The sequence below is a fragment of the Dreissena polymorpha genome, chromosome 1 (assembly GCF_020536995.1).
Source record: "Dreissena polymorpha isolate Duluth1 chromosome 1, UMN_Dpol_1.0, whole genome shotgun sequence".
NCBI classification, from domain to species: domain Eukaryota; kingdom Metazoa; phylum Mollusca; class Bivalvia; order Myida; family Dreissenidae; genus Dreissena; species Dreissena polymorpha.
In genome coordinates, this window is record NC_068355.1 from 98985560 (window position 1) to 99009270 (window position 23711).

A 23711-nucleotide genomic window follows, 5' to 3' on the forward strand; every position below is an offset into this window, starting at 1 on the left:
AAGTTTGAATACTTAGATTTTATTGTTACATGTATAGGTATCATGGCTACTTTCTTAATACTGTTTAGTTTAAAATCTGATTACCAAAATAATTAATAACAAGGACATATTTGGCTGGGATGCAAACATAGAATATGGTGTGCAAATGAAACTGGATTGCAACTTGCAGTCTGGAAATAAAATATTCATTTCATTGTCTTCATGTTTGAAAATTGACTTGAGTCCTGAACAATCATTAGCTAATGATCCAACAGTTGCCATTTATTTTACCGATGCTAAAAAAGACCAGATGCTTTCAGTCACAGGTTTTGTTTTTCTCCTACACCATGGATAAAAAATAAATATGTCTTGTTCTGTGAAAACTGGGCATAATGCATGTGCGTACAGTGTCGTCCCAGATTAACCTGTGCAGTCTGCACAGGCTAATCAGGGATGAAACTTTCCGCTTTAATGGTATTTTTCGTTTAAAGTTTTCCCTATTTACAAAAAAATCTAGTTTAAGCAGAAAGTGTCGTCCCTGATTAGCCTGTAAGGACTGCACAGGCTAATCTGGGACAACACTTTATGCACATGCATTATGCCCAGTTTTCTCAGAACAAGACACAAATAATATCATCTCTTTTACCTGAGGTCCATAGACACTTGCTACTTGACTTATCTGCAACCGTGCTGAGGTGACTTTAGGTTGTAAAATACACAGCTGAAATGACAGAGAAAATGTATATTGTTAAATTCATGCTTTATACAATCTAGTCTTTAGATAACGACTATTGTTCAACATCAATAAATCAATGATATATCCCCAATTTACCTGATTTGAAGTCTGAAAATTAAGGTGGACTCCAAATTTTACATCCCCTGCATTGACACTGATCATCTTTCTTATGGTGTGTCCAGAGCCTGAAATAACACAAAACTACCCTTTATAGTGTCTTTTGAAAGCCAAAAGCTGATATTTACATACACTCACAGAGTAGAGATATCACCCAATATCCATTTAATAAATCTGTCATGTGCAAAATAGTGACATTTTCATGATGTCATTTGAGGACATTGTGTGATTTTCAGCAATATTTTGTTCATAATCAAAAATTCAGAAATAAATAAAGAAAAACAAAGTAAACGGCATGATAAATAGACTACCAGAAAAGTATTGAATACATATGTAAGATCTTGCATGAGTGGTCGTTTTGTATTAAATTTATTAAACAAGTCATCTAAATGAAGATAAATATGGGGCTTGCCGAGTTTATATCTTCATTTAGATGACGAGTTTAATAAATTCAATACAAAATGACAACGAATCTAAGATTCTATTTATAACATGACCAACAAATTTTCTTTTTATTTTATGCTCTTTTCACCATTTATTCACATTGTAAAAGAGTTTAACTGAAGAAATTCGTCAAAATAATAACGTCATTTCGTTAAAAAATGACGTCATTTCACAGTTATATAACTAGTGTTATAATACCCGTGTAATAAACAAAATTGAGTATTACGTTATATCACTCCTGGAGCGTAGGTCATGTTATAAATTAGTTTATTTGCTTAGCAATAAAACTTTAGCACAGGCTCATAGTTCAGTTATTGTAAATAAACTTATGTGTATTCAACATTATTCTACTATACTTTATATGACTCTGAAGGGCCATCCGCCACAGAATATTGGTAGTACATCCATCCAATTAACCCATTTATGCCTAGTGGACTCTCCCACCCTTCTAAATTAGATCAATTTATTTCTAAAATTAGGGATGTCTAGTATATTTATTTCTATATTTAGAATATTTTTTACAGTAATTCCTTTAAGCAAACACCGCAGACCCAGATGAGACGCCGCATTATGTGGCGTCTCATCTGGGTCTACGCTGTTTGCTAAGGCCTTTTTTCTAAACGCTAGGCATAAATGGCTTAAACAAATTTTTTAGATTCAATTCAACAGTAACATACCAGATGGGGGCTGATTCTGCAGGTTGTCAGGGACAAAGTTCAGGAGGTTACAAGTGTGCAGACACTCATGGCTCTAAAAATCACATGATGACTAACGTTGAAGAATTGCACTGTCCCATAATCAGTATTAAAGAAAAGATTTAAAGCAGCATTTAAACGATGTGTATTCGCATACATGTAAAACTTGTTACAAAAATATTGTACCGAACACCAGATTGAAACAAATTTCTTAAAATAAAATTCATTTTAATTATTAAATACTTACCTGCTATCCCTAGCTATACCTTTCTAGGTGGGTTAGCTTCTCCAGAAATCTTCAAGTGCCGGAATTCGGCCACCTCTGTAACTGAAAACAGATCAGGTTAAACATAGTACAATGTAACCTAACCGGAAATCAAGAACCGTAACTCATCTTACTTTTCATGCAATTATGAAAATATTAAACGATGAGTGGGGTGGGAGGTGGGATTTACCGATAGCAGGTAAGTATTTAATAATTAAAATTAAATTTATTTTAAGACATTAAAATTTGTTTTAATGTCATAAATACATACCTGCTACCCCTAGCTGATTTTGTAGCTGTGGCAGGAGGTTATTGTTATATTTTCCCATCACAGCAAAAACCCATATTCAGGTTTTTCAGCCAGAGATAGTAGAAATATGTCCTCAGATAATCTTCGTTAGAACAGTATTGTACTTCAGTTTCCGGATAGCGTCAGTACATTTACGCCATGGAAAAAATTACTGTTTGAGCAACCACAAGAGAACCGAACATATATAAATTGTCTTGTTGGCACTCAAAAGAACGAAGATAGAAAGAGGAAAAGGTGGTCAGATTCCTCAAGAAAGCAGCTTGAAGCACTTCAGAAAGTGGAACATTATTCATATAGGCCCACGAAGCCGAAAGAGCTCTTAATTCATGCGGACTAATGTTGAACAGGGATAAATCCCTAGATGAGAGATGAATAAGCCAACCCCCCCCCCCCCCCCCCCCCCCCCCCCCCCCCCGTTTTTTAACGGAATGAAAAGTCTTTTGCGAGAACCTCACATAGACTTTACTATATTCAGATAGAATTTCAAAGCCCTGACTGGGCAAAGAAGTCTATCATCATCTTTATGTCCACAAGTATTAACAAAACTTGGAACTTTGAAGGGTTAGAAGCCATAGAGGGGAGTTGATTATTAGCAAGGAATCGTGGATGACATAACAACGTTACAAATCCATCTGAGGAATCAAAACGAAGATGACCATCCTCGATAGAAAGAGCATGAATTTCACTTCTCCTATAGGCTGAAATCATAGTAAAAAGGAAAACAGTCTTCCAAGTTAGGAACTGTAAAGAAGCTTGATCTAGAGAATCAAGAATACAAGCCAAATCCCATTTATGCGCCAGTGTACGAGAAACAGGACGTTTAAGTTCCATAGATCGAATCAGTTTCGAAATCGCTGGATCAGCAGAGACTTGTGATGATTTAGTAAAAGCCCATGCATGCGAAATCATAGATCTATATCCTTTGATGGAGCTAAGAGAAAATTTCTTATCATCAAAAAGATAGATGAGAAAATCCGCTATGCGTCTAGCAAAGGGATTGAGGGGAATACTTTTCCCTCGAATACACCAATTAGAGAAGAGTTTCCATCGAGCATCATAGACTGCTCTGGTGGACTTTCTCCTTGCAGAAGCAACGAGGTAAGAAACCCTGACATAAAAACGTTTCTTCTGCAGAGATTGTCTGATAAAAGCCAGACGTGTAAGTGGAACATTGCTGGATCCATATGAAGTCTGCCTCTTTGAGACAGAAGATCTGATCTGTGAGGAAGTGTCCTGGAATAATCTTACAAGAGACTAAGAAGATCGTTGAACCACTAAATCCTGGGCCACCAAGGGGCGATCAGGAGTATGCGACACAAACTCACCCTGATTTTTGCTAATATTTGGGTAATCAGAATGGGTGGGGAATAAGCATAAGCGTCCAGTTGGTCCCAATCGAACGAAAGCGTGTCTACTGCCCACGCTACTGGATCGTAAACCGGACTCACATACAGAGGAAGTCTGTGATTGTGTTTGGTTGCAAATAGGTCGACTAGAGGATAATCGAACATGAGACAAATCTGATTGGTCACTTCCTGATGAAGTGTCCACTCCGATGGAAATAATTGTTGTTTGCGAGACAACCCGTCTGCCAGGGCGTTGAGACGACCTGGAATAAATTTTACCAAAAGAAAAAATGTTGAGCGTCTTGCAAAGAACAAGTAATTCCTTGGTTTCCAGATACAGGGAGTGAGATTGTGTTCCCCCCTGTGTCTGAATGTAAGTCACAATTGATGTGTTGTCTGTTGACACCATCACGCAAGAGTCTCGAAGATGTGACTGTAAATGAGATACCACTAGAAATACCGCTCGCATTTCTAGATTGTTGATATGCAGATGTGACTCATGATGAGACCAAAACCCCGAAACTGTCAGACTGAGTGGTTCCAGATGAGCACCCCACCCTTCCTTGCTCGCATCCGTCATAAGATACAAAGACGGTTGCGCAGGAAGAAGGGGCAAAGAGAGTCTCCGCGTCTAGCCACCACTGAAGATGTGGTATAAACCCCGGAAGAATAGGAATCTGCGATAAAATATTGTCCGGAGACCATTTCCAACAAGCTGAGAGCTAATGCTGAGGAGGACGAAGGAACAGACGTCCTAATTGCTAGAGCTGCAACGATTCACCAACAGCTCGATTCGATTCGATTTCGATTTCAGACACTCCGATACCGATTTTTTCGATTCGATTTATCTTCAAACCTAGTTTTATCATATATTCACTCTTATGCCTCAAAATTAACATTTCTGTTCAAATGTGATTTCAATAAAACACATAAAAAAGAATAGCAAATTAGGAATTTAAATATAAAAACTTCTCACTAGAAGATTGTGTTGATTACACAATAATATAAAAAATATATAAATAATCATAAGAACGTATCTGGAATCAGTTGAATGGTTGTACTATCACTATTATACTTTTACCCAAAACCGCTATAAGCATGTCTTCCATTGGGCCATGACAGCATCACCTGTTACCTGTAGGACAATTCACATTCTCTAATAAACTTAACAAAATTCCAACAGAAATAGAACTACTTTTCTGGCTCGTGACTTCAGTAGTTGCACATGTGCGACATCTTAGTCTTGCTAAATCAACGTTATGTTTGCGTTTGACATATTGCATTAGATTAGTGGTTGAGCCGGACTTAGCGTACGCCACATCCGTGAAGCACAGTTTGCACTTTGCTTAATCGGTAGGGCTACCATCCCGAAACCCAAAATACTGCCACACTTAAGATTTTAGCTTCATAGGCGCATCTGATAATTTCAATTTGTCGGCGAAAACTTGTTCAGCCATTTTGACGCTTTTTCCGAAAGTAGACAGTAACGCGCTCATTGATTGGATGACTAAAGTAATAAGCAACCAATCGCGCGCGTCGTAATTACAGGTAAAGATAAAACCAACCTTCCCGTATCAATAGTCAGAATACAGCGTGCTTTACGTATCTATGCATATATATGTTAAAGAATCGAATCGAATTTGGTAGGTTTGGTATCGTAATCGAATCGAAGCATTTCGAATCGATTTTCGATGAATCGGATCGAATCGTTGCAGCTCTACTAATTGCACAAAGTCTGCTACTGAGCTCAGGATACCATTGAGAGATAGGAACTCTTGAGCTGTTATATGAGATTGGGACAAAACCCAAATGACCTTCACCAGAAGATCTGATATATGGTGAAGAGAAACTCTGACCTTGTTGATGTGAGTCAAGAAGTTCATTCCCACAAAAGTGAAATCTAGAGATGGAATGAGGTCTGATTTGTCTGCATTTAAAACGAGCCCTAATGATAGGAGTTTCTTCCAAGAAAATTTCAGACGGTGCAGAAGCAATTGACGATCGAGCTGGTGTAACAGCCAGTCGTCGAAGTACTGAAGAAGCAGAATACCGTGAACACGGAGATGTGCTCCTACTGGAGTCATAAGCTTGGTAAAGACTAGAGGGGCTGGTGCCAACCCAATTTGCATCGCTCGGAAGTGGTATACCTGGCCTCGAAATGCAAAACGAAGGTACTTCCGGTAGTTGGGGTGTATAGGAACATGGAAGTACGCATCTTCCAAGTCCAAGAACACCCCACCAGTGCAGAGGTTTGATGGAATTCCTTATGAAGGAAGGAGTCTCCATCTTGAAAGTTGGTTTGAGTAGAAACGTGTTGAAACTTTAAAGTCTATTACTGGTCTCCAGGAACCATTTTTCTTTAGGCCAAGAAAAAGATGACTGTAAAATCCTGGAGTATAAGGGTCTGTAACCCTTTATACCGCCTGTTTTTCCAAAAGACCGAGAATGGACTCTGGAATCTGTGGATGCGGAGATACCAGCTCTACAGGGAGAGAGTGGAGGTCTGTTTTTGAATTGAAAAGTCAGGCCTTCTGTAACGAGATAATAAACCCAAGCGTCCTTAGTTATACGAAGCCAACAATTTAATAAAATGTAGAAGTCTGGCTCCTACTGGTATTTCCGGCATCGGATGAGAAGGCGGTAGAAAGGGTAGGTACCTAGGGCTGATAAGCAGGCGGTCCACCCTTGCCAGTAAAAGGTCTGGAATAACTCTTATCAGGCTAAGACTTGTTCTTCCTACCAGATTCCTTAACAGAAGATTTCTGAGAAACAGAAGGTCTGCTAATTGAAGACTGTTTGTTAGGAACTGACCGGGTATGAAGGCTTTTTAAAGAAAAGGTTATTCCTCTTATCCTTCTTAACTACTGGATTTGTCATTGGTCTAGAAGCAGGTCGCTTAAAGGCCCCTTGGCGTTGTCCCGAGTGTTTTCCAGCTCAAGAAGCATAAAGTTGATCATCTTTGTCCGCTGAAATTGCGTCTTGAATCGTTCCACCGAAAAGAAATCCTGATGAGAGAGGTGCCGTTCTGAAAGCATTCATACCCGGTTCTAATAGAAAATCTTTAGGTAACAAAGAAAGGATAAGATCTCTACGAATCCTTAGCATCTCCGACATTGAAGAAGCAGCTTTATGTGAAAGAGACAATGTCGTTCTTGAAAGATGAATTAACAAATCACGAAGTTCTTCAGGAACCAAGTCTGACCAATCACACAACTGCAAAATAGTTGCTAGCATGAGATCTATTTGGTTGGTAAGACCTAGAGATCTGCGTTCTCTCACTTCCCATTGTTCCAACATTGAATAAAGAACAGAAACAGAAGTTGAAGAAGTAAGCATATTAAGCAACAGCTTATTGATGTCAGGATCCTGAACCAGTAATTTGGCAAAATCCAATCTGGAGGTTGGATCTGGTACGGAAGGCTTGTAGCTTCTAGTACGTTCATTATGCTTAGGATCAGATAAATCCTTAGGTACCTTCCACAGTTCTACTCGATTTGGAATGGTCTTATTAGCTGATTCCAATGATTGAAAAACTGATAATACAGTAGAACCAATAGGAGGCGTATATCAATGCGAGACGTAGCCTTAGAAAGCCTGTTGGAATCAAATGTTCGAACTAATTTTTCCGTAATAGAGATCGTGGAATTAGTAGACATCTTCGCAGGTCTTGGGCAATAATCATCACCAAGAGTTTGGTGATTAATTGATGACAAATATTGATCAGTGTCATTATTGGGATCTACCTCCGAACTGGCCTCATTGTCTACAGCACCAGCTGTGTGCATAGAATCAGCGGAAACCGAAGTGGAAATACTAGGCCGATGATCATGTACCAGATTGCGAGTATCTGGTAATGATGAATGACCATCTACACAATCAACACCCTGATAATAAAAACCGGAAGATGACAGTAAATTATCAGGATTGACTGGAACGAATTGTCCATAGGAATCTTGAAGCCATAAAGTGTCCGGATTAAACGATGTCGCAGTAGGAGGTACCCGAACAGGTAGCGTAGCCAAAACCCGTGGAGCAGAGTAAGTATCTGTAGTGGTGAGAACAACACCAGAAGACAAAGTCTGCAAAGTAGTATCAGTCACAGCAACATTGGATAATGTTAAACTGGAAACTGGATCTGGTACATAGGGTACAGCAACATTACAATCCCAGACAGGATAGTACTGTGTAGGATAAGTGTAGTCAGAGCGACACTGTTTACGTGAAGCATTACACCGTGAATGAGGGCTACTCGATAAAGGAGATCATGTAGGACGTCTACCTCTATTGTCAGTACTAGTTGACGACTCAGATGCCTTTGAAGAAGAGGAGGAATAGTCTGATGAGGATGATCGATGTCTTTTTATCGATCAATGACTGGTAAACTATTACAGTTGACCGATAGTACTGACTGTTTACCGGTGACCGGTAGTATTGACCGGTTACCAGACCGGTGGTATTGACCGGTGACTGGTAGTATTGACCAGTGACCGGACCGGTCCCTGGTGACCGATGGTATTGACATGTGACCGGAAGTATTGACCGGTGACTGGACTGGTGACTGGTGGTATTGACCAGTGACCGGACCGATCACTGTTGATAGATGACCAGTGACCGGAAAGGTCCCTGATGACCGGTGATCGATGGTATTGACCGGTAGTATTGACCGATGACCGGACTGGTCCCTGGTGACCAGTGGTATTGACATGTGACCGTCGACCAGACCGGTCACTGTTGATAGATGAGCGGTGACTGGACCAGTCCCTGGTGACCGGTGGTATGGCTGGTGACCGGACCGGTCCCCGGTGACCGTTACCACGGACCGGTACCTCAGACCAGTGACCGGACCGGTCCCCGGAACCACGGACCGGTGCCATTGACCGGTGACCGTATGGCGGCTGCCAAATGGTCCGGCATTGGTCGTATTCCTTGACCAATGCCATCGGGCATAGACCGGCTGACGGTTGTCACCATATGGTCTGATGTTGATCCACTTTCTAACGATGTAAGCATAGTACGATCTTCATCTTGCCCTATACCCGGTGACTGATGCTGCAAATACTCGTCTGTAGTATGTAAAGTCACCGGGAATTTCTCATCTGATGAAGGTTCATCTGCCCGTTTTCTGCTTGAAACGTTCTACGACGAATTGCTTTCTGCCACGTCGCATCGTCGCCACAACTACAAACAGAGCATTTATGATCAAAGGTACAATTAGTACATAACAAATAAGTATTGTGGGAATCCCACGAATCCTTAATGTGACCACATGAACCTCTAGTTTGTAAATTCATTCTTATCCTGAAATTAGAAAAAGAAAAAAATCCACAGAAAACAGTGTAAATCGAACAAAATAACTGAAATATTCAGTTAAACAAATTATTTACACCGCATAATATAGTCAATAACTTGTTGACATAAATCACGAAATCCTCTTGCTCAATTCATGAGCACATGTAAAAACCCGGCAAAATGTGAAATTAAATTAATTATCAACAAAATAATACAAGAAAAGATTTCTGAATGAAGTAGAAACAATAAATTATACAATTCATCCATTTCAAACCCAAATCCACCACGCAGAATTGAACAAAAAGTCCAAATTTAAAGCCGATAAAAAATGGCGATCTGCACGGTGTGTCTTCCAGAAAAGTAAGATGAGTTACGGTTCTTGATTTCCGGTTAGGTTACATTGTACTATGTTTAATCTGATCTGTTTTCAGTTAGAGAGGTGGCCGAATTCCAGCACTTGAAGATTTCTGGAGAAGCTAACCCACCTAGAAAGGTATAGCTAGGGATAGCAGGTATGTATTTATGACATTAAAACCAATGACAAGCTCTATGAAAACACAAACAATTGTTCAATTTTGTTTTTAAGATCTCAATGGCTCGGAATGAGAGACTGATAATGCCAGCAGGCTTACCTTGCAAGACCAGACCCTGAGTCTATGGTCCTTGCAGACTGCAAATATGCATGCTTCCCCGTCCACTTGCTGTATCATCAGACTACTCACAGTGTGCACAGGCTCCTGGCCACCCCTGAAATGGGCATGGACACTTTATGATTCAGATTAGCTCTTTCAGTGCTGGAACCATATTTTGAAGGCCTTTGCAAACAGTTTGGATCCAGATGAGACGCCACCGAACGTGGCTTCTCATCAGGATCCAAACTGTTTGCTATTCTGATAGTATTCTTTCAAAATAATCAAAGAAAATGCTAATTTTAGAAATTCAGCAGATGACTTTTAAGCACACGACAAATTTCCCAGCATGCAAAGGATTAGTTACTGGTCATTGATCAATCGCCAGCAGTCAATCAAACTAACTGATCACGCAACAATTTATTGCCTCCTCATGGTCCAAAAAACGATGTTGATGTAGGGAAATGAGTATAATATGCAAGATAAACATATGGTGGAGTAATTGATAATTTAGCGACGGGTCAATGGACCAATGGCATAAAGAACAGGGCAGCTTCATAAACATTCAATCGGTAAATGATGATTGGGCAGTGCCATAAACATTGTTTGCTCTGGTCATTTGTTCTATGATTGCTTTTGTAAGGATTTAAAGTACCATGAATGGAGAATCCAACTAAGTTCCATTATTTAGGACAATTAATGGAGTGTAAAACTTAAAGCCATTTCCATTAACGGATTTGATTATGAAACTGAATGACATTATCTACAACTGATAGTGTTTTATACATTCTATAAAACATTTACCTCATAATAGATGGAACAAGTCCAGTCCATAATTTCTGCATAACAGATGTTTGACACAATTCAAACTGCTGAATTATACCTGAAACACAAAAAATCTTGAAGGTGATTATCTTAAACAGATTTAAAGAGCACATTCAAAGGGATTGACTTCACAAATCTTTCACATGTACAAGTAAAGAATTATCAGTGCAATCTTGGTCTAATATGTTCACTAAATCTCATTAAAAAATAATTTTGACTTATTTTTTTATTGATTCAAATCTGATGTCAATATCTTGTTAAGAGCACACTCATTTTAAACAATTAAATATAACATTTTGAAATAAATATCCTGTCCTTCATTACTATCAAACACAAATGACAGTCATGTATATTCATAGATCTACGTTTCCGATAAGTTAGTTTAAACGTATTTATTGCATCAAATATGCATGGGATTGGATTACAAGTTTGTACAACATTATCTGGATCCTCTTCCGATATAAGTCACAGGCACTTTCATAACACTTCAAAAGCTTAGCAAAACATTACCCTGCATTCCAAGTGGTGGCAGTTTCACCAGCAAAATGTTTCCAGAATTGTTGCCAAGGGCAAACAAGGCCTCCCCTTCCTGTGTGTAGAAGGAGCTGGCACATGTGAAGACACAGCTGATTGTCCCAGCTGGGTTCAACATGTGGGTGTTGCGCACATCCATACATTTAGTGATAGAGGCATCCAGGAAAACTGAAGGAACAGGCTGATCAGGAATACCTAACCCCGGCTCCTGAAATTGTAGAAGATAATTTATATAAGATTATACCATTTCTAATAGAGTTAAAAGGCCCAGCGGAGGTTATCATTTAGTCCCATTCCACTGCTTGATAGGTATGCACAATTATACAAACAATTTACCATGAGTACAAACTGTTTTGCTAAAATGGAAGAAAATACAAAAGTATTTATGTTTGTTACTACATGTACAAGCTATTAAAATCAACATTAATACAATTTACTTGAAATGCAAATAAAACTGAACATGTATGTCAAAATATATTATGAGATATTAAGGAAAGTGCTCTTGCAAGATCTTAATAGCAGGGTGCAGCTCACTGGCACCCAACTGTCGCCTCTGAACCCAGCCATACCCAGCTCACTGGCACCCAACTGTCACCTCTGAACCCAGCCATACCCAGCTCACTGGCACCCAACTGTCGCCTCTGAACCCAGCCATACCCAGCTCACTGGCACCAAACTGTCGCCTCTGAACCCAGCCATACCCAGCTCACTGGCATCCAACATTCGCCTCTGAACCCAGCCATACCCAGCTAACTGGCACCCAACTGTCGCCTCTGAACTCAGCCATACCCAGCTCACTGGCACCCAACTGTCGCCTCTGAACCCAGCCATACCCAGCTCACTGGCACCCAACTGTCGCCTCTGAACCCAGCCATACCCAGCTCACTGGCACCCAACTGTCGCCTCTGAACCCAGCCATACCCAGCTCACTGGCACCCAACTGTCGCCTCTGAACCCAGCCATACCCAGCTCACTGGCACCAAACTGTCGCCTCTGAACCCAGCCATACCCAGCTCACTGGCACCCAACTGTCGCCTCTGAACCCAGCCATACCCAGCTCACTGGCACCCAACTGTCGCCTCTGAACCCAGCCATACCCAGCTCACTGGCACCCAACTGTCGCCTCTGAACCCAGCCATACCCAGCTCACTGGCACCAAACTGTCGCCTCTGAACCCAGCCATACCCAGCTCAACTGGCACCCAAACTGTCGCCTCTGAACTCAGCCATACCCAGCTCACTGGCACCCAACTGTTGCCTCTGAACCCAGCCATACCCAGCTCACTGGCACCCAACTGTCGCCTCTGAATCCAGCCATACCCGCTCACTGGCACCCAACTGTCGCCTCTTAACCCGGCCATACCCAGCTCACTGGCACCCAACTATCGCCTCTGAACCGTCCATACCCAGCTCACTGGCACCCAACTATCGCCTCTGACCCCGGCCATACCCAGCTCACTGGCACCCAACTATCGCCCTCTGAACCCAGCCATACCCAGCTCACTGGCACCCACTATCGCCTCTGACCCCGGCCATAACCAGCTCACTGGCACCCAACTGTCACCTCTGAACCCAGCCATACCCAGCTCACTGGCAACCCAACTGTCGTCTCTGACCCAGCCATACCAGCTCACTGGCACCCACTGTCGCCTCTGAACCCAGCCATACCCGCTCACTGGCACCCAACTGTCGCCTCTGAACCCAGCCATACCCAGCTCACTGGCACCCCAACTGTCGCCTCTGAACCCAGCCATACCCAGCTCACTGGCACCAACTGTCGCCCTCTGAACCCCGCCATACCCAGCTCACTGGCACCCAACTGTCGCCTCTGAACCCAGCCATACCAGCTCACTGGCAACCAACTGTCCGCCTCTGAACCCGAGCCATACCCAGCTTCACTGGCACCCAACTGTCGCCTCTGAACCCAGCCATAACCAGCACACTGGCACCCCAACTAGTCGCCTCTGAACCCAGGCCATACCCAGCTCACTGGCACCCAACTGTACCTCGGACCCAGCATACCCAGCTCACTGATGAACCCGGCCATACCAGCTCACTGGAACCCAACTAGTCAGCCTCTGAACCCAGCCATACCCAGCTCACTGGCACCCAACTGTCGCCTCTGAACCCAGCCATACCCAGCTCACTGGCACCCAACTGTCGCCTCTGAACCCCAGCCATACCCAGCTCACTGGCACCCAAACTGTCGCCTCTGAACCAGCCATACCCAGCTCACTGGCACCCAACTGTCGCCTCTGAACCCAGCCATACCCAGCTCACTGGCACCCAACTGTCGCCTCTGAACCCAGCCATACCCAGCTCACTGGCACCCAACTGTCGCCTCTGAACCCAGCCATACCCAGCTCACTGGCACCCAACTGTCGCCTCTGAACCCAGCCATACCCAGCTCACTGGCACCCAACTGTCGCCTCTGAACCCAGCCATACCCAGCTCACTGGCACCCAACTGTCGCCTCTGAACCCAGCCATACCCAGCTCACTGGCACCCAACTGTCGCCTCTGAACCCAGCCATACCCAGCTCACTGGCACCCAACTGTCGCCTCTGAACCCAGCCATACCCAGCTCACTGGCACCCAACTGTCGCCTCTGAACCCAGCCATACCCAGCTCACTGGCACCCAACTGTCGCCTCTGAACCCAGCCATACCCAGCTCACTGGCACCCAACTGTCGCCTCTGAACCCAGCCATACCCAGCTCACTGGCACCCAACTGTCGCCTCTGAACCCAGGCCATACCCAGCTCACTGGCACCCAACTGTCGCCTCTGAACCCGCCATACCCAGCTCACTGGCACCCAACTGTCGCCTCTGAACCCAGGCCATACCCGGCTCACTGGCACCCAACTGTCGCCTCTGAACCCAGCCATACCCAGCTCACTGGCACCCAACTGTCGCCTCTGAACCCAGCCATACCCAGCTCACTGGCACCCAACTGTCACCTCTGAACCCGCCCATACCCAGCTCACTGGCACCCAACTGTCACCTCTTGAACCCAGCCATACCCAGCTCACTGGCACCCAACTGTCGCCTCTGAACCCAGCCATACCAGCTCACTGGCACCCAACTGTCGCCATCTGAACCCAGCCATACCCAGCTCACTGCAACCCAACTGTCGCCTCTGAACCCAGCCATACCCAGCTCACTGGCACCCAACTGTCGCCTCTGAACTCCAGCCATACCCAGCTCACTGGCACCCAACTGTCGCCTCTGAAACCCAGCCATACCCAGCTTCACTGGCACCCAACTGTCACCTCTGAACCCAGCCATACCCAGCTCACTGGCACCCAACTGTCAGCCTCTGAACCCAGCCATCCCGACCCCAGCTCACTGGCACCACAACTGTCGGCCTCTGAACCCCGGCCATACCCAGCTCACTGGCACCCAACTGTCCGCCTCGTGAACCCGGCCATACCCAGCTCCACTGGCCCCAACTGTCGCCGCCTCTGAACCCAGCCATACCCAGCCTCACTGGCAGCCCAACTGTCGCCGCTGAACCCAGGTCCATACCCACTCATGGCACCCAACTGTCCGCCTCTGAACTCCAGCCAGATACCCAGGCTCACTGGCACCCCAACTGTAGCCTCTGAAACCCAGCCATACCCAGCTCACTGGCACCCAACTGTCGCCTCTGAAACCCAGGCCATACCCAGCTCACTGGCACCCAAGCTGGTCGCCTCTGAAACCCAGGCCATAAACCCAGCTCACTGGCAACCACAACTTGTCGGTCCGTCTGAACCCAGCCCATACCCAGCTCACTGGCCCCAACTGGTCGCCTCTGAACTCAGCCATACCCAGCTCACTGGCACCCAAACTGTCGCCATTCTGAACCCAGGCATTACCCAGCTCACTGGCACCCAACTGTCAGCCATCTGAACCCAAGCCATACCCAGCTCCTGGCACCCAACTGTCGCCTCTGAACCCAGCCATACCCAGCTCACTGGCACCCAACTGTCGCCTCTGAACCCAGCCATACCCAGCTCACTGGCACCCAACTGTCGCCTCTGAACCCAGCCATACCCAGCTCACTGGCACCCAACTGTCGCCTCTGAACCCAGCCATACCCAGCTCACTGGCACCCAACTGTCGCCTCTGAACCCAGCCATACCCAGCTCACTGGCACCCAACTGTCGCCTCTGAACCCAGCCATACCCAGCTCACTGGCACCCAACTGTCGCCTCTGAACCCAGCCATACCCAGCTCACTGGCACCCAACTGTCGCCTCTGAACCCAGCCATACCCAGCTCACTGGCACCCAACTGTCGCCTCTGAACCCAGCCATACCCAGCTCACTGGCACCCAACTGTCGCCTCTGAACCCAGCCATACCCAGCTCACTGGCACCCAACTGTCGCCTCTGAACCCAGCCATACCCAGCTCACTGGCACCCAACTGTCGCCTCTGAACCCAGCCATACCCAGCTCACTGGCACCCAACTGTCGCCTCTGAACCCAGCCATACCCAGCTCACTGGCACCCAACTGTCGCCTCTGAACCCAGCCATACCCAGCTCACTGGCACCCAACTGTCGCCTCTGAACCCAGCCATACCCAGCTCACTGGCACCCAACTGTCGCCTCTGAACCCAGCCATACCCAGCTCACTGGCACCCAACTGTCGCCTCTGAACCCAGCCATACCCAGCTCACTGGCACCCAACTGTCGCCTCTGAACCCAGCCATACCCAGCTCACTGGCACCCAACTGTCGCCTCTGAACCCAGCCATACCCAGCTCACTGGCACCCAACTGTCGCCTCTGAACCCAGCCATACCCAGCTCACTGGCACCCAACTGTCGCCTCTGAACCCAGCCATACCCAGCTCACTGGCACCCAACTGTCGCCTCTGAACCCAGCCATACCCAGCTCACTGGCACCCAACTGTCGCCTCTGAACCCAGCCATACCCAGCTTCACTGGCACCCAACTGTCACCTCTGAACCCAGCCATACCCAGCTCACTGGCACCCAACTGTCACCTCTGAACCCAGCCATACCCAGCTCACTGGCACCCAACTGTCCGCCTCTGAACCCAGCCATACCCAGCTCACTGGCACCCAACTGTCACCTCTGAACCCAGCCATACCCAGCTCACTGGCACCCAACTGTACCTCTGAACCCGGCCATTACCCAGCTCACTGGCAACCCAACTGTCGCCTCTGAACCCAGCCATACCCAGCTCACTGGCACCCAACTGTCACCCTCTGAACCCAGCCATACCCAGCTCACTGGCACCCAACTGTCGCCTCTGAACCCAGCCATACCCAGCTCACTGGCACCCAACTGTCGCCTCTGAACCCAGCCATACCCAGCTCACTGGCACCCAACTGTTGCCTCTGAACCCAGCCCATACCCAGCTCACTGGCACCCAACTGTCGCCTCTGAACCCAGCCATACCCAGCTCACTGGCACCCAACTGTCGCCTCTGAACCCCGGCCATACCCAGCTCACTGGCACCCCACTGTCGCCTCTACCCAGCCATACCCAGCTCACTGGCACCCACCCAGCCATACCCAGCTCACTGCACCCAACTGTCACCTTCTGAACCCAGTCCATACCCAGCTCACTGGCACCCAACTGTCGCCTCTGAACCCAGCCATACCCAGCTCACTTGGCACCCAACTGTCGCCTCTGAACCCAGCCATACCCAGCTCACTGGCACCCAACTGTCGCCTCTGAACCCAGCCATACCCAGCTCAACTGGCACCCAACTGTCAGCCTCTGAACCCAGCCATACCCAGCTCACTGGGCACCCAACTATTGCCTCTGAACCGCCATACCAGTCACTGGCACCCAACTGTCGCCTCTGAACCCAGCCATACCCAGCTCACTGGCACCCAACTGTCGACCTCTGAACCCAGCCATAACCCAGCTCACTGGCACCCAACTGTCGCCTCTGAAACCCAGCCATACCCAGCTCACTGGCACCCAACTGTCGCCATCTGAACCCAGCCATACCCAGCTCACTGGCACCCAACTGTCGCCTCTGAAACCCAGCCATACCCAGCTCACTGGCACCCAACTGTCGCCTTCTGAACCCAGCCATACCCAGCTCACTGGCACCCAACTGTCGCCTCTGAACTGAAACCAGCCATACCCAGCTCACTGGCACCCAACTGTCGCCCTCTGAAACCCAGCCATACCCAGCTCAACTGGCACCCAACTGTCGCCTCTGAACCCAGCCATACCCAGCTCACTGGCACCCAACTGTTCGCCTCTGAACCCAGGCCATACCCAGCTCACTGGCAACCCAACTGTCGCCTCTGAACCCAGCCATACGCCAGCTCACTGGCACCCAACTGTCGCCTCTGAACCAGCCATACCCAGCTCACTGGCACCCAACTGTCGCCTCTGAACCCAGCCATACCCAGCTCACTGGCACCCAACTGTCGCCTCTGAACCAGGCCATACCCAGCTCACTGGCACCCAACTGTCCCTCTGAACCCAGCCATACCCAGCTCACTGGCACCCAACTGTCACCTCTGAACCCAGCCATACCCAGCTCACTGGCACCCAACTGTCGCCTCTGAACCCAGCCATACCCAGCTCACTGGCACCCAACTGTCGCCTCTGAAACCCAGCCATACCCAGCTCACTGGCACCCAACTGTCGCCTCTGAACCCAGCCATACCCATCTCACTGGCACCCAACTGTCGCCTCTGAACCCAGCCATACCCAGCTCACTGGCACCCAACTGTCGCCTCTGAACCCAGCCATACCCAGCTCACTGGCACCCAACTGTCGCCTCTGAACCCAGCCATACCCAGCTCACTGGCACCCAACTGTCACCTCTGAACCCAGCCATACCCAGCTCACTGGCACCCAACTGTCGCCTCTGAACCCAGCCATACCCAGCTCACTGGCAACCAAACTGTCAGCCTCTGAACCCGGCCATACCCAGCTCACTGGCACCCAACTGTCGCCTCTGAACCCAGCCATACCCAGCTCACTGGCACCCAACTGTCAGCCTCTGAACCCAGCCATACCCAGCTCACTGGCACCCAACTGTCGCCTCTGAACCCAGCCATACCCAGCTCACTGGCACCCAACTGTCGCCTCTGAACCCAGCCATACCCAGCTCACTGGCACCCAACTGTCACCTCTGAACCCAGCCATACCCAGCTCACTGGCACCCAACTGTCGCCTCTGAACCCAGCCATACCCAGCTCACTGGCACCCAACTGTCGCCTCTGAACCCAGCCATACCCAGCTCACTGGCACCCAACTGTCGCCTCTGAACCCAGCCATACCCAGCTCACTGGCACCCAACTGTCAGCCTCTGAACCCAGCCATACCCAGCTCACTGGCACCCCAACTGTCGCCTCTGAACCCAGCCATACCCAGCTCACTGGCACCCAACTGTCGCCTCTGAACCCAGGCCATACCCAGCTCACTGGCACCCAACTGTCGCCTCTGAACCCAGCCATACCCAGCTCACTGGCACCCAACTGTCGCCTCTGAACCCAGCCATACCCAGCTCACTGGCACCCAACTGTCGCCTCTGAACCCAGCCATACCCAGGCTCACTGGCACCCAACTGTCGCCTCTGAACCCAGCCATACCCAGCTCACTGGCACCCAACTGTCGCCTCTGAACCCAGCCATACCCAGCTCACTGGCACCCAACTGTCGCCTCTGAACCCAGCCATACCCAGCTCACTGGCACCCAACTGTCCGCCTCTGAACCCAGCCATACCCAGCTCACTGGCACCCAACTGTCGCCTCTGAACCCAGGCCATACCCAGCTCACTGGGCACCCAACTGTCGCCTCTGAACCCAGCCATACCCAGCTTCACTGGCACCCAACTGTCGCCTCTGAACCCAGGCCATACCCAGCTCACTGGCACCCAACTGTCGCCTCTGAACCCAGCCATACCCAGCTCACTGGCACCCAACTGTCGCCTCTGAACCAGCCATACACCAGCTCACTGGCACCCAACTGTCGCCTCTGAACCCAGCCATACCCAGCTCAACTGGCACCAACTGTCGCCCTCTGAACCCAGCCATACCCAGCTCACTGGCACCCCACTGGTCGCCTCTGAACCCAGCCATACCCAGCTCACTGGCACCCAACTGTCGCCTCTGAACCCAGCCATACCCAGCTCACTGGCACCCAACTGTCGCTCTGAACTCCAGGCCATACCCAGCTCACTGGCACCCAACTGTCAGCCTCTGAACCAAGCCATACCCAGCTCACTGGCACCCAACTGTCACCTCTGAACCCAGCCATACCCAGCTCACTCACGGCACCCAACTTTGTCGCGCCTCTGAACCTGGCCCATACCCAGCTCACGGGCAACCCACTGTCCCTCTGAACCGCAGCCATAGACCAACCAGCTTCACTGGCACCCAACTGTTCGCCTCTGAAACCCAGGCCAGTACCCAGCTCAACTGGCACCCAACTGTCGCCTCTGAAACCAGCCATACCCAGCTCACTGGCACCCAACTGTCCAACCTCTTGAACCCAGCCATAACCCAGCTCACTGGCACCCAACTGTAGCCTCTGAACCAGGCCATACCAGCTCACTGGCACCCAACTGTCCCCTCTGAACCCAGGCATACCCAGCTCACTTGGCAACCCAAACCAACTGTCCGCCTCTGAACCCCATGCCATAACCCAGCTAACTGGCACCACTGTCTGCCTCTTGAAACCAGCAGCCATACCCAGCGCACTGGCAACCCAACTAGTCGCCTCTGAACCCAAGCAGCAATAATACCACAGCGCACTGTGCACCCCAACTGTCGCCTCTGAACCCAGCCATACCCAGCTCACTGGCACCCAACTGTCAGCCTCTGAACCCAGCCATACCCAGCTCACTGGCACCCAACTGTCGCCTCTGAACCCAGCCATACCCAGCTCACTGGCACCCAACTGTCGCCTCTGAACCCAGCCATACCCAGCTCACTGGCACCCAACTGTCGCCTCTGAACCCAGCCATACCCAGCTCACTGGCACCCAACTGTCGCCTCTGAACCCAGCCATACCCAGCTCACTGGCACCCAACTGTCGCCTCTGAACCCAGCCATACCCAGCTCACTGGCACCCAACTGTCGCCTCTGAACCCAGCCATACCCAGCTCACTGGCACCCAACTGTCGCCTCTGAACCCAGCCATACCCAGCTCACTGGCACCCAACTGTCGCCTCTGAACCCAGCCATACCCAGCTCACTGGCACCCAACTGTCGCCTCTGAACCCAGCCATACCCAGCTCACTGGCACCCAACTGTCGCCTCTGAACCCAGCCATACCCAGCTCACTGGCACCCAACTGTCGCCTCTGAACCCAGCCATACCCAGCTCACTGGCACCCAACTGTCGCCTCTGAACCCAGCCATACCCAGCTCACTGGCACCCAACTGTCGCCTCTGAACCCAGCCATACCCAGCTCACTGGCACCCAACTGTCGCCTCTGAACCCAGCCATACCCAGCTCACTGGCACCCAACTGTCCTCTGAACCCAGGCCATACCCAGCTCACTGGCACCCAACTGTCGCCTCTGAACCCAGCCATACCCAGCTAACTGGCACCCAAACTGTCGCCTCTGAACCCAGCCATACCCAGCTCACTGGCACCCAACTGTCGCCTCTGAACCCAGCCATACCCAGCTCACTGGCACCCAACTGTCGCCTCTGAACCCAGCCATACCCAGCTCACTGGCACCCAACTGTCGCCTCTGAACCCAGCCATACTCAGCTCACTGGCACCCAACTGTCGCCTCTGAACCCAGCCATACCCAGCTCACTGGCACCCAACTGTCGTCTCTTGAACCCAGCCATACCCAGCTCACTGGCACCCAACTGTCGCCTCTGAACCCAGCCATACCCAGCTCACTGGCACCCAACTGTCGCCTCTGAACCCAGCCATACCCAGCTCACTGGCACCCAACTGTCGCCTCTGAACCCAGCCATACCCAGCTCACTGGCACCCAACTGTCGCCTCTGAACCCAGCCATACCCAGCTCACTGGCACCCCAACTGTCGCCTCTGAACCCAGCCATACCCAGCTCACTGGCACCCAACTGTCGCCTCTGAACCCAGCCATACCCAGCTCACTGGCACCCAACTGTCGCCTCTGAACCCAGCCATACCCAGCTCACTGGCACCCAACTGTCGCCTCTGAACCCAGCCATACCCAGCTCACTGGCACCCAACTGTCGCCTCTGAACCCCAGCCATACCCAGCTCACTGGCCACCCAACTGTCGCCTCTGAACCCAGCCATACCCAGCTCACTGGCACCCAACTGTCACCTCTGAACCCAGCCATACCCAGCTCACTGGCACCCAACTGTCACCTCTGAACCCAGCCATACCCAGCTCACTGGCACCCAACTGTCACCTCTGAACCCAGCCATACCCAGCTCACTGGCACCCAACTGTCACCTCTGAAACCAGCCATACCCAGCTCACTGGCACCCCAACTGTCAGCCTCTGAACCCAGCCATACCCAGCTCACTGGCACCCAACTGTCACCTCTGAACCCAGCCATACCCAGCTCACTGGCACCCAACTGTCACCTCTGAACCCGCCATACCCAGCTCACTGGCACCCAACTGTCAGCCTCTGACCCAGCCATACCCAGCTCACTGGGCAACCAAACTGTCGCCTTCTGAACCCCAGCCATACCCAGCTCACTGGGCAGCCCAACTGTCAGCCTCTGAACCCACAGCCATACCCAGCTCACTGGCACCCAACTCGCCTCGAATCCGCCATACCCAGCCATCTGGCACACCAACTATCGCCTATGAACCCAGCATACCCAGCTCCACTGGCACCCAACTTCGCACATCTGGAACCCAGCCCATAACCCAGCTCACTGGCACCCAACTGTCACCTCTGAACCAACCCAGGCCTACCCAGCTCACGGGACACCAACTGTCGCCTCTTACCCCAGCCATACCCAGCTCACTGGCACCCAACTGTCGCCTCTGAATCCCAGCCATACCCAGCTCACTGGCACCCAACTGTCGTGCCTCTGAAACCCAGGCCATACCAGCTCACTGGCACCCCACTGTCCGCCTCTTGAACCCGGCATACCCAGCCTCACTGGCACCCACTGTCGGCCTGCTGAACTCAGCCATACCCAGCTCACTGGCACCCAACTAGTCGCCTCTGAACCAGGCCCATACCCAGCTCACTGGCACCCAACTGTCAGCCTTCTGAACCCAGCCATACCCAGCTCACTGGCACCCCAACCTGTCGCCTCTGAACCCAGCCATACCCAGCTCACTGGCCACCCAACTGTCGCCTCTGAACCCAGCCATACCCAGCTCACTGGCACCCAACTGTCGCCTCTGAACCCAGCCATACCCAGCTCACTGGCACCCAACTGTTCGCCTCTGAACCCAGCCATACCCAGCTCACTGGCACCCAACTGTCGCCCTCTGAACCCAGGCCATACCCAGCTCACTGGCAACCCAACTGTCGCCTCTGAACCCAGGCCATACCCAGCTCACTGGCACCCAACTGTCGCCTCTGAACCCAGCCATACCCAGCTCACTGGCACCCAACTGTCGCCTCTGAACCCAGGCCATACCCAGCTCACTGGCACCCAACTGTCACCTCTGAACCCGGCCATACCCGCTCACTGGCACCCAACTGTCGCCTCTGAACCCAGCCATACCCAGCTCACTGGCACCCAACTGTCGCCTCTGAACCCAGCCATACCCAGCTCACTGGCACCCAACTGTCGCCTCTGAACCCAGCCATACCCAGCTCACTGGCACCCAAACTGTCGCCTCTGAACCCAGCCATACCCAGCTCACTGGCACCCAACTGTCGCCTCTGAACCCAGCCATACCCAGCTCACTGGCACCCAACTGTCGCCTCTGAACCCAGCCATACCCAGCTCACTGGCACCCAACTGTCGCCTCTGAACCCAGCCATACCCAGCTCACTGGCACCCAACTGTCGCCTCTGAACCCAGCCATACCCAGCTCACTGGCACCCAACTGTCGCCTCTGAACCCAGCCATACCCAGCTCACTGGCACCCAACTGTCGCCTCTGAACCCAGCCATACCCAGCTCACTGGCACCCAACTGTCGCCTCTGAACCCAGCCATACCCAGCTCACTGGCACCCAACTGTCGCCTCTGAACCCAGCCATACCCAGCTCACTGGCACCCAACTGTCGCCTCTGAACCCAGCCATACCCAGCTCACTGGCACCCAACTGTCGCCTCTGAACCCAGCCATACCCAGCTCACTGGCACCCAACTGTCGCCTCTGAACCCAGCCATACCCAGCTCACTGGCACCCAACTGTCGCCTCTGAACCCAGCCATACCCAGCTCACTGGCACCCAACTGTCGCCTCTGAACCCAGCCATACCCAGCTCACTGGCACCCAACTGTCGCCTCTGAACCCGGCCTTACCCAGCTCACTGGCACCCAACTGTCGCCTCTGAACCCAGCCATACCCAGCTCACTGGCACCCAACTGTCGCCTCTGAACCCGGCCATACCCAGCTCACTGGCACCCAACTGTCGCCTCTGAACCCAGCCATACCCAGCTCACTGGCACCCAACTGTCGCCTCTGAACCC

At 50.1% G+C, this 23711-nt stretch overlaps 1 protein-coding gene across 3 annotated transcripts in view; it reads right to left on the reverse strand.

The window, feature by feature from the left end:
* The window catches only part of LOC127842211 (nuclear pore complex protein Nup160-like), a 100763-nt gene that overhangs the window by 58571 nt on the left and 18481 nt on the right, over window positions 1-23711 (reverse strand). Inside the window, exons 4-9 of one of the 3 annotated variants that reach the window (XM_052371615.1) lie at window positions 11146-11377; window positions 10615-10693; window positions 9814-9928; window positions 1954-2026; window positions 812-900; window positions 626-700 (exon numbers count right to left, since the gene is read on the reverse strand). In XM_052371615.1, coding sequence (XP_052227575.1) covers window positions 626-700; window positions 812-900; window positions 1954-2026; window positions 9814-9928; window positions 10615-10693; window positions 11146-11377 — 663 coding nt within the window. Of the gene's footprint in view, window positions 1-625; window positions 701-811; window positions 901-1953; window positions 2027-2237; window positions 2300-2507; window positions 2932-9437; window positions 9518-9813; window positions 9929-10614; window positions 10694-11145; window positions 11378-23711 lie in introns of those variants that run through there. The other 2 variants (XM_052371633.1, XM_052371624.1) reach the window with 2 other exon arrangements.